At 38.1% G+C, this 13,749-nt stretch overlaps 1 protein-coding gene across 1 annotated transcript in view; it reads right to left on the reverse strand.

The window, feature by feature from the left end:
* NBAS (neuroblastoma amplified sequence) overlaps window positions 1-9,575 on the reverse strand; it is a 162,236-nt gene extending 152,661 nt beyond the window's left edge. Inside the window, 8 exon segments of the mRNA XM_008641788.2 lie at window positions 2,899-2,997; window positions 3,117-3,250; window positions 4,353-4,486; window positions 4,888-4,931; window positions 6,029-6,076; window positions 7,023-7,100; window positions 8,816-8,852; window positions 9,482-9,575. Of these exon segments, the coding sequence (XP_008640010.1) occupies window positions 2,899-2,997; window positions 3,117-3,250; window positions 4,353-4,382 (263 nt within the window). The 5' untranslated portion in view covers window positions 4,383-4,486; window positions 4,888-4,931; window positions 6,029-6,076; ... (1 more) ...; window positions 8,816-8,852; window positions 9,482-9,575.
* Window positions 9,576-13,749: the final 4,174 nt, after the last annotated feature.

A 13,749-nucleotide genomic window follows, 5' to 3' on the forward strand; every position in this document is an offset into this window, starting at 1 on the left:
CTGTGGTGTAAGGGACTGCCTAAGGCAGTAAAAGAGAAGTCATTTTGACCAAAAACTGCAATAGGAGACACGAACATGAGGAAGCCTAATATTTTTCTTGCACATGTGTTCTACCCAGAGCACAGCCAGCATGCAGCAATTTGAGCAGCTGTTTCCGGGCTTCATTTCTAGATCCCTAAACATCTACATACTTCTGGGACCATCTGAGGACTCCTGAGACCATCAGAGGACTCCTGGGAAGCCTTTCACTTCACGATGCCTGTCACTGCCCGGAAGAGCTAGCTAGGAAGCTTTAGAAGCTTTTACCAAGGTCTGCCAGTTGTTCCTAATCAAAGGATGCTTTGAGCTTTAGTTCCAGATGGACACCTGGCTAGCAGGGGTCAGAAACCCTTTCAACAAGTCCTAGAAAAAGACCTCTGTAAAAGTGCCAGGCCTAGAGCGCAGCATTTTGTGCAGCAGTTTGCAGAAAATAATGGCCAGAACCTGTCTCTGTCTATGTTCTGAACAATCACAACGATGCACTGCCAGGCTGTCCGCAGCACCTCAGAGGCCTTACACCATGCTCCTAAGGGGGGACACAGATGTGCAGGTCTTGGACTGCCGTGACATAGCTCCAAGCAACCTGCTCTACCTGACCCTGAGGTGAAGGGGAATGGATTACATGATCTCCAAGGGTTCCTCCAGTCTCAAAAACTGGCTGCTCTTGCAGTACCTCAGTTGTACTCCACTCCACAGGTTTGTACAAAGCTGGGTCGAAGATAACCAGCGTAACACTGGTCTCAGGAACAAGCTCAATTGAGGCGTCCAATAAAAACTCGATATGCCTTTCTTTACTTAGTAATTTTGGTACAACAAATTTTAACTAAATCTGAAACCCTTTAACTCCTTCCTCACAAGTCCTTCATTGCAAACTTTAGGCTTTAATATCAAACACTTTCTGCAGCAATTGCAGCTAACCCAGAAGTAAGACATTCAGCTCCAGATTAAGATACCAAAACAAGGAGCTGTTGAACCTTGGATTTTAGTTTACAAAGAGCTCACACTGAAGCAGACATTTAAGTTTTGTCAACTAAAGTGCCCCATAAATTCCATCCTAGATGAAAGCTGGATCACATGAGAACACCAACATTAGGTATCTAAATTAAAGTATATAATACTTTTCAACAACAGTAAAAGTCATTATTGGATTTTTTTGCAAAGCTATTGCTTCAACTTTTTCTATAGATTCAGAAACATTCCCTACCAACATATTCTCTTTGCAATTACCATACATCTAGTTGAAAAAATTAAGTGTATTAAGTTCTTAACTGCTATTTTATTGCACTGTAAAGGGTAATGAGCAAATACACAGTAATACAGTAATGCACTAAGTCAAGCCTTACAAGAAGTGAGGAGACACCAGTATAATTTCACCATCTGAGACTAAATGAAATGCAAGAAAGCATAAAATGACAAAGTTGAACATGTGTTAAATGATCAAAGTTCACATTATTGAAAATTAAAACTTCTAGGTGTCCGTATCAACAATTTTCTTTTATGCATAATTTTGAAGAGCTTGCCTTCAAGCCATTCTAGGGTTTTCTTGGGATAGCACGAAAATTTCAGCAAGACTCTACTCATGAATTTGGCGTTCTCCAATCACAAATTTACAAGCCTTCTACCACAGATTAAATTCAGAATGGAAAGGACTTGCCTCCATCAGGGGCAAAACACAGGTTCTTTTGTTTTCCATCCATTCCATCCAATTGTGCATTCCTTCAAGTGTCAATTTTTCAACTTTACTAAGTCACTCAACTGGTGGCACATCAGAGGAGATACTACAACCATTAACCCTGATCTGATCAAAGGAAACAATGGGTTGGTTCTGTTGTCTTGTCATGTAGTGCTACCAAAGCTCCATAACCCACACCTATTACCTCAAAACTCTAGATTTAGTATACTGAGTATTAATTATGTGAAATCACTAAATATGTATTAGGTGGAAAAAAAAAGCCATACACAAAATTAATTTCTCAAAATAATAAGCTAGAAGAACATTACATCTCATTAATAATAATTTTTTTTCCTAAGCTAGATATGACAGCTCACTTAACACTGAAGAATGAGAACAAGTTTTTTCAACAGTGAGTTTCTTCTGGTATTCTATAGCCAAGCCTAATTTCCATTTAAAACAATACAGTGATGTAACACTGCACTGACAGATTCAATCCTAGCAGATCTAATAGAAGAAAAATATCTAGAAAAAAGTTTAGTTCCTACAACTGAAGAGAAATAGAGTTGCTGAGTTTATCTTGCTACATAACAAATCGATATTTAAAAAAGTAAGACACATTTTTAGCTCAAGTAATAGGCTAAACTAGGACCTATTCCAATTACATTGGGTTCAAGAGCAGGCAGGCAAGGCAGTCCACATTTCAACTCCAATTTCCGTACCCAACAGGTTACCAACAGAGAAAATACATCACAAGACAACTCCAAATACCAAAACCAGGCAGTTCCAGTCAGAACACTACGGAAAACGGGCTGGCCAACAAAGCCAGTAATCAATTCCAGATAGAAAAAAAAACCCAAACCAACAACTAAACTTCAGCCTTTACCCCCATCAGGTTCAGAAACCTCTTTTGAAGCTATTCCTGACATTCTAGAAAATGCATGTTGCTTACACAAGGTACTCAAACAGAAAAGGACATTACTAATGGAATCATGAAAGTCAAGTGAGATGAAGTAAGGTTCCTTTCATAGTAGAAAGAGACATGACTTGTTATTACTGATGCACTAAATAGCAATTTTAGAATAGATCTTTCTCCCCCTCCACATCCAACACACTTCAATGCTTATTTTGCCACTTTTTGTTCATCATTTACATGTCATTGTCAGGTAGCTAACAAGAACACTTACCTGTGACCAGGATGATAAATGACAGCTGTTATCCCGTGGGCGTAATGGCTGCTAAAGCTGAAACTATGACTTTCTTGAAAGCTTTGATTTGTTCCAACACTAAGTATGCAGGGAAAAAAAACACATACATTTGTTCAGATTTACTTTCTTTAAAGAGCAGAAAGAATTCCTTTGAAGTTCACTGTGCCTTTTCAAAGGAAGTCAAAATTTATGCTTACCTTACAAGGTAACTTCTCAGTTCTCCACGATAATTAACAACAAGGAGTTCAGCTGACCACTGGGCACTTGCTTTGTATTCTAGAAAGATCAATCCAGCAACAGCGTAACTCAGATCGCCTGGAAAACTTGCTGTCTTTATCCAAAAATGAAGGCAGACATTGGGAGAGAAAGGGGATTTTAAGAAGTGTCTCTGTTACTGAAAGAACTAGAGTTAAATTTACTATATTGTATTAAAAAAAATAAAGTTTCATAGTTTGTATTACAAACTAAATACATCTTCTTTTATCTTGATTTTAAAGAAATCTTATTATAAAGTTTGCAAAGACAATATATGGAGAAAATACACTTGAGTCACCTTCACAAGTCAGTTCAATACACCCTTTGAACATACACAATAGAAAATATATTGTGTCGTGTGGTGATGTGTTTACCCATTGCTTTGCCTGTCCCATATTTTTCCCCACCCCCCCCATTCCCCTGCCCCTAGCTCTGGCCACTCCCTCAGGTTCTCCCTATCGGTTCCTGTACCCCAACCCCGCCCCTGAGCAAACCCCCCTGCACCTGGATCACGAGGTCTCTCTGCCTCTGGGGGTTGCCAGGACAAGGTGTAAGATTAAAGATCCTCTAAGACCCCTGATGGGGAGACCCTTCTCGCCTCCTTCGCCATCACTGTGCTGTAAGGCTGAGAGCTACTGGAGCAAGAGTGCGGGGCCGTCCGGAATGGACTACGGGAGTGCAACAATGCTCACACTGCCCTAAGCAGCTCCACTGAGCTCAGGGAAAGCTGCAGCTTGCTAAACTAAACCTAGCATTACAACACTGTGGGGCCTGTCAACAGCAATTATCTATTATCATACCAAGCAAAGTACTCTAGCAGCAATATTTCTTAACTTACAATTAACTCTGCATACAAAGTGCAGATTTAGAATCTATTACTGCAAACTGTGGTGATTCCGTGCTTTCACTGTCTGATGCACCTACAGATCTACCACAATTGCACGGCAGATGTGAAACACACACTTTGTGATGTTGTAAGGGCTACACGTGACTTTTTTTGATCACATGATGGATATATTATAGTGAAACTTTTAATGGTCCATTTCTGCATGATATTCATAGTGTAAGCATTTATAGCAAACTAAGCCATGATTTGAAAAAGGTCAAAGAGTGGAAATTATCCATGATCCTTAAAAAAAGTTCTACTATATTCATATTTAACCCAAGAGAGTACATACTGGTGAAATGACCAAAAGCTCACTACCCATCAGGTCAAACACTCTGACTGTTCCACTGCTTTCAGCATAAGCAAGTAATGTACAATCATGACTCCATGCCACTCTCCTCCACTGAGGGTTAGGATCCTTTGGCACTACAAAAAAGGAGTAAAATGATTAATAAAAGCAAAAAATAAATATAATCCCTTAAACAGAACAAAAAATCAATTGCATCAAAAAAATGCTGGGGGCCTACCAGCATTACAAGCTTATCTCAGAGGAGGGTAAAAAAAGAAAAACCACGCATGTTTCCCAGACCCATTAATTCTAACTATCACTTAATTTCAGATTCAGGTTTCATATATTAATCATCATAAAAAGAAGTGGCAGAGGGAGGGTAATGGAGCTAGCCACAAAGCAAAACTATTAAGAGATTCTTTTCAATGATTTTAAGAAGTTGTATCATTATCATTAAAGTAAAACAACACCATTTAGCAACGTATGAGTAAGAAACAATGATGCCACTAAGTAATGATATAGATGGAGGCTGCCGTACCTTGACATTTTCCAACTATGGATATGAAGTCATCTTTTGCAGACCTGCAGAAAAAAGACTCATAAGCATTTAGATATGAAAAAACCCACTATTCAATTTTCTGTAATAAACAGAATAGAAAAATATTCCAAGTGCACAATTCAAAGGCCTGCATGGCCTCTAACTACTTGTTCAAAAAAGCAGATAGTAACTTTCACCCTTAGGCAGCTACAGTAACTAACAGTATTTTAGAGACCCTCATCCAACTGCATAAATACCAACATCCCTCATTTATTTGTAATGCTGTACAAAATAGGACAGCATCATTTCAGCACTTCATATAACTTTAGAAAAAAAACCCTAGTCAGTATTCTCTAGGTTACAATTTTAGAAACAATGCAAGAATAGTTACATTAATACAGCTGAAACACAAGATTTATTTTATAGTCTTTAAGCTGACGTTTATGGTGCTCACACTACTTTTGATTGAACAATTTTCATACACTTGCTTCTTTTACATATAAATGGAAGGTCTGACCTTCTAGCAAATGGATTTTTGTGAAGCAAGTAAACATACTCAATCAAGATCTGTTCTACAGCTAAATGTGCTCTTGAACTGGCAAAGGAGAGCTTGTTGTTAAGAGAGCACAAGGAAAGGGAAAGCATCAGTCTTTACAGCAATCCACTCCACTTGTAAAATAAGGTGAAGTACTATACATGCCAGCTACTCTGCAGAGAAGAACACTAGATACTAGCTCCCTGCCCCATTTATTAGGGCAAAATTTCTAGAAGGGACAGAAAGGCAAAGGTTAGAAAGACCATGATTTTTGCTGAGTATTTTAGAGGATCTTGATTGTTTTTCTTTCACATCTTGAAAGCAGAGAGAGAGATACAGATATATACTTATATAAACACATCTATTATAATTGGGGCAGTTAAGGAGGGTTTATGTAGGGGTGGGGTTTTTTTGTTGTTTTTTAATGGGGGACGGCAGAGAACTAAAAAGAAACAGTAGGCTTCGGCTGTTATGATTGTTCCATGGATAAATTTCACAATATTAACACTGCAAAACAAAGAAAAGTCTTTAAAAGTATTGCTAGTAAATGACTAGAAACACTTTCTCAGAACTCCACAGCTGAAGTAGCAGATAATGCTAAGTTACCTGATTTCTACACATTGGTCTTGAACAACTGCCAACAATTTGCCATTGCTGAAAGAAAAAACACAGACGTGAAAGTTCATTTAAAGTCCATTCCTTACAGTGTGCATCAGAGCCCTAGGTGCTTTTCACTACGGTTAGATATAAATTGCCTCATTCATAAATTTTAAAAAAATTTTAAATGGGAAATATCAATTTTTTATTAAAAATAAAATACCCATGCTGTGATATTCCCTTCATTTCACTGAAATCCACTATTTTCCAGCAGCACTAAGAAAACAGAACAATGTCTAAAATCTCACTGCATGGGAGGTCAGAGTCAGCTGTTGCTTACAGATAATTTTACAACAGCAATATCCAAAACTATATATTGCTTTATCTGGAATAAGCAACTATCACAATCCAGTAAGTTATGTGTCTTTGTACCTACCATACAACATAAACTAGAACCTTGCACGCTACCTTCATGTAACCATGTCACTGAACCATTTTTCTGTACATACTTGCACTTATTTTTAAAAGCCAGTGATCTCATTTCTGCAGAACAGCTGGTTCTGGCCTTGGAAATCTCACTTCTCTGTGTATGCAACAGCAGACAAGTCTTGAGGGTATGCATTTACTTTCCACAAATATAAATTGCTTATTTTAAAATTATATATCCTCCCAAGTTATAAGTCTTTAATCAACCAAACTCAGGACTTGAATTTGATGACTGCACTGCAAGCCACTTTGCCTCAAAAGCTAGACAGACATTCAGCCCTGAGTGAGAGGTGCATTAACTGAAGAGAAGCAGGTAGAAGCCCCCAGGTAGCACACTAAGCTTTCTTTCACAAGGCCACCTGTGAGAGCCTCCAGTATTTCTTTTGACCCGAGATAGTAGCACACCTTTAGCACAATATCAGCTCAACATGGCTATCAATGGGGGTGGCCGGGGGAGCAGGGGAAGCATTAATACATTCACCCCTGTCAGAAATGGCAAAGCATGAGAGCTGGTTACCTTGCAAGTACGAGGTGCCAGTTGATCTGCTTATTAACCAGGCGAACCAGTCCAGCGGGCAGAGAGAACTTTGCGGGGCTGAAATACCAAAAGCATTAGGCTAAATCAGAACAGTGAATAAATGCAGTACATGAGATACACACGCCAGACAACTCAGCTTCAAGGCAACCATCAGTCACTTGAGAGGGCTTGCAACTGAACATGAATCAACACTGCACCCTGCCAACGACAAAGGCTAACAACAGCCTTGTTTTTACTAACAGAACAAAACTGCATACTAACAGAACTGACTATTTATGACTCTTTATGCTCTGGTCACCAGCCAGTTTTGGGACACCCATTCAAAGAAGAACACCAGTAAACAGGAGGGGCACCAAGATGATCGGGGGGGGATTGAAGTACTTGCCCTACAAGGAATCAGATGCTGTGGGAATTGTACTTGTTTAGCCTGAAGAAGGGGAGGCCTCAGGAGGACCAAACAGCAGCACTCTGATACCTAGGAGATTACCATGAAAGTAGGAACAACAGAGGTGCATGGCAGGAACTCAAGAAAATACAATCAACCCTTTGGAGGACTTGGAAGTGCTGGGGTAACAGCTGTACTCAATGACTATAAAGGTCCTTTCCAACATAAATGTTTCTGTGATTCCAAAACCGAGGAGGTTCCAAGCTGACATAAGGAAGAGAATTTTTCACCATGAAGACAGTCAGGCACTTGAACAGGCTGACCAGAGAGTCTTTGGGCTCTCCATCCTTTAACCTTTCCAAGACCTAGCTGGACAGACCCCTAACGAACCAAGTCTGAATTCAATGTTCTCTTGCTTTTAGTGGGACTTTAAACTAGAGGCCCCTCAAGCTCCCTCCCAAACTCTTTTATCAAATACATGAAAACAGCAACTAGAATAAATTATAAAAGCTTGAAGTTAGATTTTAAATATGAGTACCAGAGGGAGGGAAGAAAAGTAAGTGAATTCTGTGTACAACTAAATCTTTACAACTAGACTTTAATGACAGTATGGTGCCCATAAAAATCACCCACTCACAAGAAAAGGGTTGGGGGGAGTAGTGCACAAAAATAAAGCAGAACACTGGCAATAGGGAAAACAGCATTCCCTGCCAAATTCAAGTATAGTAGTGCTTCACAGGAAGTCACATTAACATCCTTTCCGTATAACTCAAAGCCAACAGATTATCCTTTTAAAGGGGAAACTGATATCTTCAAACCTGGTAAGTGGTATAACCACAGCGCTGAAATTTTCCAGAAACACTGCACTTACTGCAGCATATTTCTGGGACCATTTAATGACTTTTTGAATCAAAACTTAAATTTATAAATGGTGTGAGTGCTGCTCAAGTAGTTATCAAGCTTTTTGTACAAGTTTGAATTGTCAAAGAAAAAAACATCAAAATTATTACTCCAAAGGAAGCAAACCCTGTTGCACCATCATATCTGTAAAAAAACCCACAACAGCTGCCCTTGCAATATCTCAGCTGGGAGTGGAGAGAACAAATATGTGTTTGGAGAAACATGTTCCAACTGCAAGCTTACTTCAGCTTCTGATAAAAGCACAAAGTCAAACTAGTACATATCAGCTTTTTACTATTTAGGCCTCCACTGCAACTCAAGCAGCTACAACTCAATTTATGAGAAGAGGGTATTCTAAGCATTGCTTGGACAATATTCTAAACAAGTGTTCAGTTTTACTTTCATTAAGAATTACTTTCCATCAAATGAAAAAGCTATAAAAATATTACCAAATAGGAAAATGAAGCAGTAGTCTCATAAAACCTACCTGTACCAGATGTACCGAAGCAAAAATAATGCAGGACCTACAATGGAAAGAGGTAAAAATTACATCTCTAATAGTCTTAAAACACCCTCCAGCTTGCTGCACAGGAAATCTCTAATTCTCACTAAAGAAAAAGGTATTGAGAGAAAAACCCTCTATACTTGGCCAACGAATTCTTATGTTAGAATAAATGCAAACGGCCAGTCAAAAACAAGCAAACAAAAAAAAAATCACTGCATATTTTTGGAAATTCTAAGAGAAATTCTACTGGATGAAAATCCAGTTCAGTTACTGCCATTCAACACTTGGTTTATGCAATGTAGTATCACCAGAATGTAAAACAGCCCAGTGCAAGAGATGTTAAGAGAGGGGGAGGGGAAAAAAAAAAAAAACCAGAGGATCAAATACAGTTCACAAAACACAGAGCTTGTTAACTTCTTAGATGCATGGTTTATTAGTTTTTCCCAACAAACTAGTGGAGACAAGAATGCTCACAAAATTGACATAAAAATAACACAGCCATGTTCACAATTACAAAACATCTTCCTGAAAACACATCCTGCACTCTATTTCCATTATATTAGGCACTCTAAAGGGCAGAAATTATGAAATTTACAAATAATCCACACAGTTTTAGAAGTCACGAATGTAAGAACATGTCATATTTACCTGCAATTGCTCTAGTGATGATAAATGACGCACCATGTTTTCTGTTGCCTCTTGGCTGCAATTACAATAATAGTCATCAGACAGCATGTCACACATTTTAACTTAAATACAGTATTCATACATACATTCCCCAATTAAATTTAAGTTGGCTCCTAGCCTACAAGTTCTTTATGTATTTTCTATTACTCAGTACTTCGTATAATGTCTGATTTAACTGTGTAAGCTAAAACAGGCTATAATGCCAAATAATTTAAACGCCAAGATGCAATAAACAAAATGTGCTACAGATTGAGGCAAAGCTGAATCAATAGACAGTCTCTGGGTAGTAACAAAAGACATCGACTTCTGATTACGTTCTCCTGTAAGCTATTATAAATCATTATTTTTATGCCAAATAAACACCACAATGATCTGTAATGCCCAACAGTCGAAGTACTTGGTGTGCAGCATATTATGCTAATATCTAACTGCTAAGTTACTTAAAGATTGCTCATGAAATTTTCAGAAACATCAAGAAAAACAAACAGTTTCCGAAAAAAACCTCATTTTACATCAGACATGTAAAGGTAACATGGCCATTCAGATAACCACCTCTACTACATCCCATCTCACATAGCCTTTCCACCTGTCCTGCCCTACTTAAGGCAGAGGGGAGCAACTACACCGACTATACAAATAAAGCACTCTCCAAACACAGAAAAAAGGAATACAAAACAACACAGGATGTATGCTCTTATCTATAAGAGGAGATAAAGTTATTTGTCAACAAGAAGGGGAAAAAAGATATGAAACTGAGAAGAGAACAAGGATAACCAATAAGGAAGGATCCACAAACAAATCTTCAAAATAAGCAATCAAGCTTGTACCCTTCTAATGAAAATATTAGAGCACCACAAACTGAGCATTAGAGTAGGCAATGACTGAATTTTCCCTTCCATTCAATATAAAATACATAGAGCAAATTTCACTCATTAACTGAAATATTCAGACCTCACCAAGTTACAGAGCAATAAACACTGAAAGACATACAAATTTATCAACATTTTGGAATATGTCTATGCTTAAAAAAAACGTGGGCTCCCACATTTAAATTATTGAAGTAGAAATTAGTTTTCTAGACAAAGTTTGCAATCTATAAACAGTCTTTCAAATAACCAGGCTGTCATCTCACAGCATGTAAGAAGCAAACACAGCTGTACTAATAGGTAACATTCCACATTCAGGTTGATCAGCCAGGAAATAACAAGGCATTACAGTAAAATAAGTGAGAGCATAAATTATTTCTTACAGCTACCCTAGTACCTCAGGGAGAACTGCAATTTCCTAGGGACCTTAAAAGCAGAGGTTGTTATAAGTTTTTGGATTATGAGAAGTTCCCAGTAAAAACATTTCCTAAAATTGCTTACACCTCTTTAGAATTATTTGTAGTATTTTAAATGTCTCCTCCTGAGCCTGACCTACAGGCTTCTATTCCACACATCTTTAACTCTTCACAAAACTTATTTACTATTATATTCTGAACACTTGGATTTTACTTTTTATAATATATTCTTATCATCTCAGCAACAGCAATGGTTACCAGATGTGCTGTATTTCTTTTTAAATTCATTCTTTCTCGGGAAAACAACTTCAACTTCTTCCCTACAGCATTCCAGAAATAAAATCTAAGTAACTTTCTCACTGACAATACACCCACTTAGTTTTGGATTTTTTTGCACACTCTGCAAGCTTACTGGGGGGACAGGAGGTAGTGGGTGTTGGGGAAATCTCAAAACATTAGATTGCAATGAAAAAAAAACCCACAGAAACAGATGATACATTTTGGAAGACAGATTGAAGAAGAGTCCAATCTGCCTGTATTTCTATAAATTACTTCACAAGTCCTCTCTTGCAACCTTGTCCACAGCCACTGCCTCATTCACTATTTTCATGGATCTACTACTCACTAATTCCTTTTATTCTCATCATGTATTTCAGGGTTCTCAAATAGTGCATTATATACAATGGCATCACTATCCTGAACACAGACTGCTTGATTTCCACACCACTCTCTTCCCTGGCATAGTTAATTCCTTGTATGTTTCCTTCACAAATAACTGCTATAACCCCCCAGCCCCTCCTCTTCTTTCCCCCAAAAAATTCTTACTGGAAATTTCAGTACAGGTGAATGACAATACCATTAAGAACTAAAATTAAAGCAAAATTAGTCATCCAACCTAAGAGATCCATGCCCATTTTATCAATGTCTCGAATTTAATACGACTTTACATCTTCACACAAGACTCATCTTCCAATAATTAGAGCTGTAAGTTCTAGCCCTCTGCAATTAAAAATTAATCATCTCAAATGAGGTAACAGAAAAATAAAATCAATAAAGACCTGTGAAAGTTACGGTCCGGCTTTGTAGCCTAGATTACTGCATAGGAAGACATTTAATTTCATTTCCCAGTGCAGCATTCAACTTCCTTTCCCTTTCTACCATTCCTCACCTCACTCATTCCAAAAGATTCAGTTCTACAAGGAAGTAAGGTGTGATTTTTTTCTGAAAAGTGTGAAAAAACCAGGATTAAAAAAGACAGATGTTCCAAAGGGAAAGTCACAATCACCTAAGTAATATCACTGCTAAGGCACCTTAAGGCAAAAACTCACTCATACTGACAAAATAATCTGTTTGCCTACAATTGTTAGTGTAAAATCAATTTCCCACTAAAATGGTAAAAAGACCACCAAAAAAAGACTACTGACTACTGACAGTTTCCAAGAAGAATGTAAATCCAAGCAAACTATACAGCATAATATTTTCAAACCTTCCAACTTCTGCTATTCAAAACAGGTACTATCTTAAAAATAAAGCAAATAGGCAAGAAATATCAAGTTTAAAATAGCCAGCACCATCTGCTGAAGCTGACAAGCAGAATTTAACGATGCTTAGAAATTCTGACTACCAGGGCAGATGAGGACTCTCAAACTATGGTTACACAGTCACTTTAAATTGGCATCCCCACATGCTCCCACTAAAGGGATGTGTCACCTCACTGACATGGTATTCACAGCCCCCTTGGTACCTACAGAGGTACTAGATGGACCACTCAACAAAAGGAAATGAAACAACATGATTGTTTCTCAGACTAATCAGTTCTTTAACCAACTTACCACACAACTTCAACAACACTAATGGCAGCAGAAAAGACACTTGTCAGAAATGTGCCCCCTTAACACAGCTGTAGAAGAACCAGAGCATCGTGTCACCATACCTAAGTCCTCCTCATGGTATGCCACAGGAAAATTGTTTCCATATGTTACTAAAAACAAAGACTATTTACCATTTCTCAAAACACAGTTAAATAAAAATAGGTGCAACTGCCTATTCATCTATACAAATAACCTATTAAGACAGTAATTGGTAACACTGCAATCTTATTTTCAAACATCCATACCTGTTGCTGCAACTGAGGATTTATAGATCAAGAGCAACAACAATGAAAAAAAAAACAAAAACAAACAAAAAATCACAAACAAAAACATTCTGACAAATGAAAACCTATTTTTATGAGCATGGTTCTCGTAATTATTAACAGGTACATTCTTCCACCTGCAAAGTTTTCACATCTTTTCTGTTCAGTTGCTCTCACTAAGCATAATGTTAGTTAAAATACTTCCACTAACGACTTTCAGTGGGAAGTGCATTAACAACTTCCGTGGACTTGAAAGCCACTACAAGAAAGAAATAAAATCACATTGCTTGCATCCTCTATATCCAACTTAGACAAGAGCAGACATAGAGGCAGCAAGCTCAGCACACTGCAGAGGAAAACATGAAAAAGGAAAGATGGAAGAGCTTCTCAGTTTTTCCAGTGACCCGGAAAGAAGAACAGCTAGAAAGAAGAAAAACTCGCAGTACGAGAACAGTGTTTCCTGATTTCTTAAGCTCTGGCATCCATTTGTGTGTCTTATGGACGTTAGGTGAAATGCTTTTCCCTTTTACCCAACTCCTGCAAATACAGACACAAACAGGAGTCCAGAGAGTGGATCTAGCTTTCCTCATGCAAGGTAAGCTCAATGAGGGTCCTGTTTTCACCAGGAGATTCCACAGCTCTCTGTACAGCAGTTTCTGGAGATCAGACCTGGCCTTCATTCACCATAGCTTCACTTGTGTCAGCTCAACAGCAAAACCCGATATACATTGTTCAATGAGCAAGAAACACTTCAAGGCATCCCAGGTGGCACAAGCCAGGGTGGGAATTAAGTGGCACGAAGGCACAAGGGGA

The sequence above is a fragment of the Corvus brachyrhynchos genome, unplaced genomic scaffold (assembly GCF_000691975.1).
Source record: "Corvus brachyrhynchos isolate BGI_N302 unplaced genomic scaffold, ASM69197v1 scaffold116, whole genome shotgun sequence".
In the NCBI taxonomy this organism is placed as follows: domain Eukaryota; kingdom Metazoa; phylum Chordata; class Aves; order Passeriformes; family Corvidae; genus Corvus; species Corvus brachyrhynchos.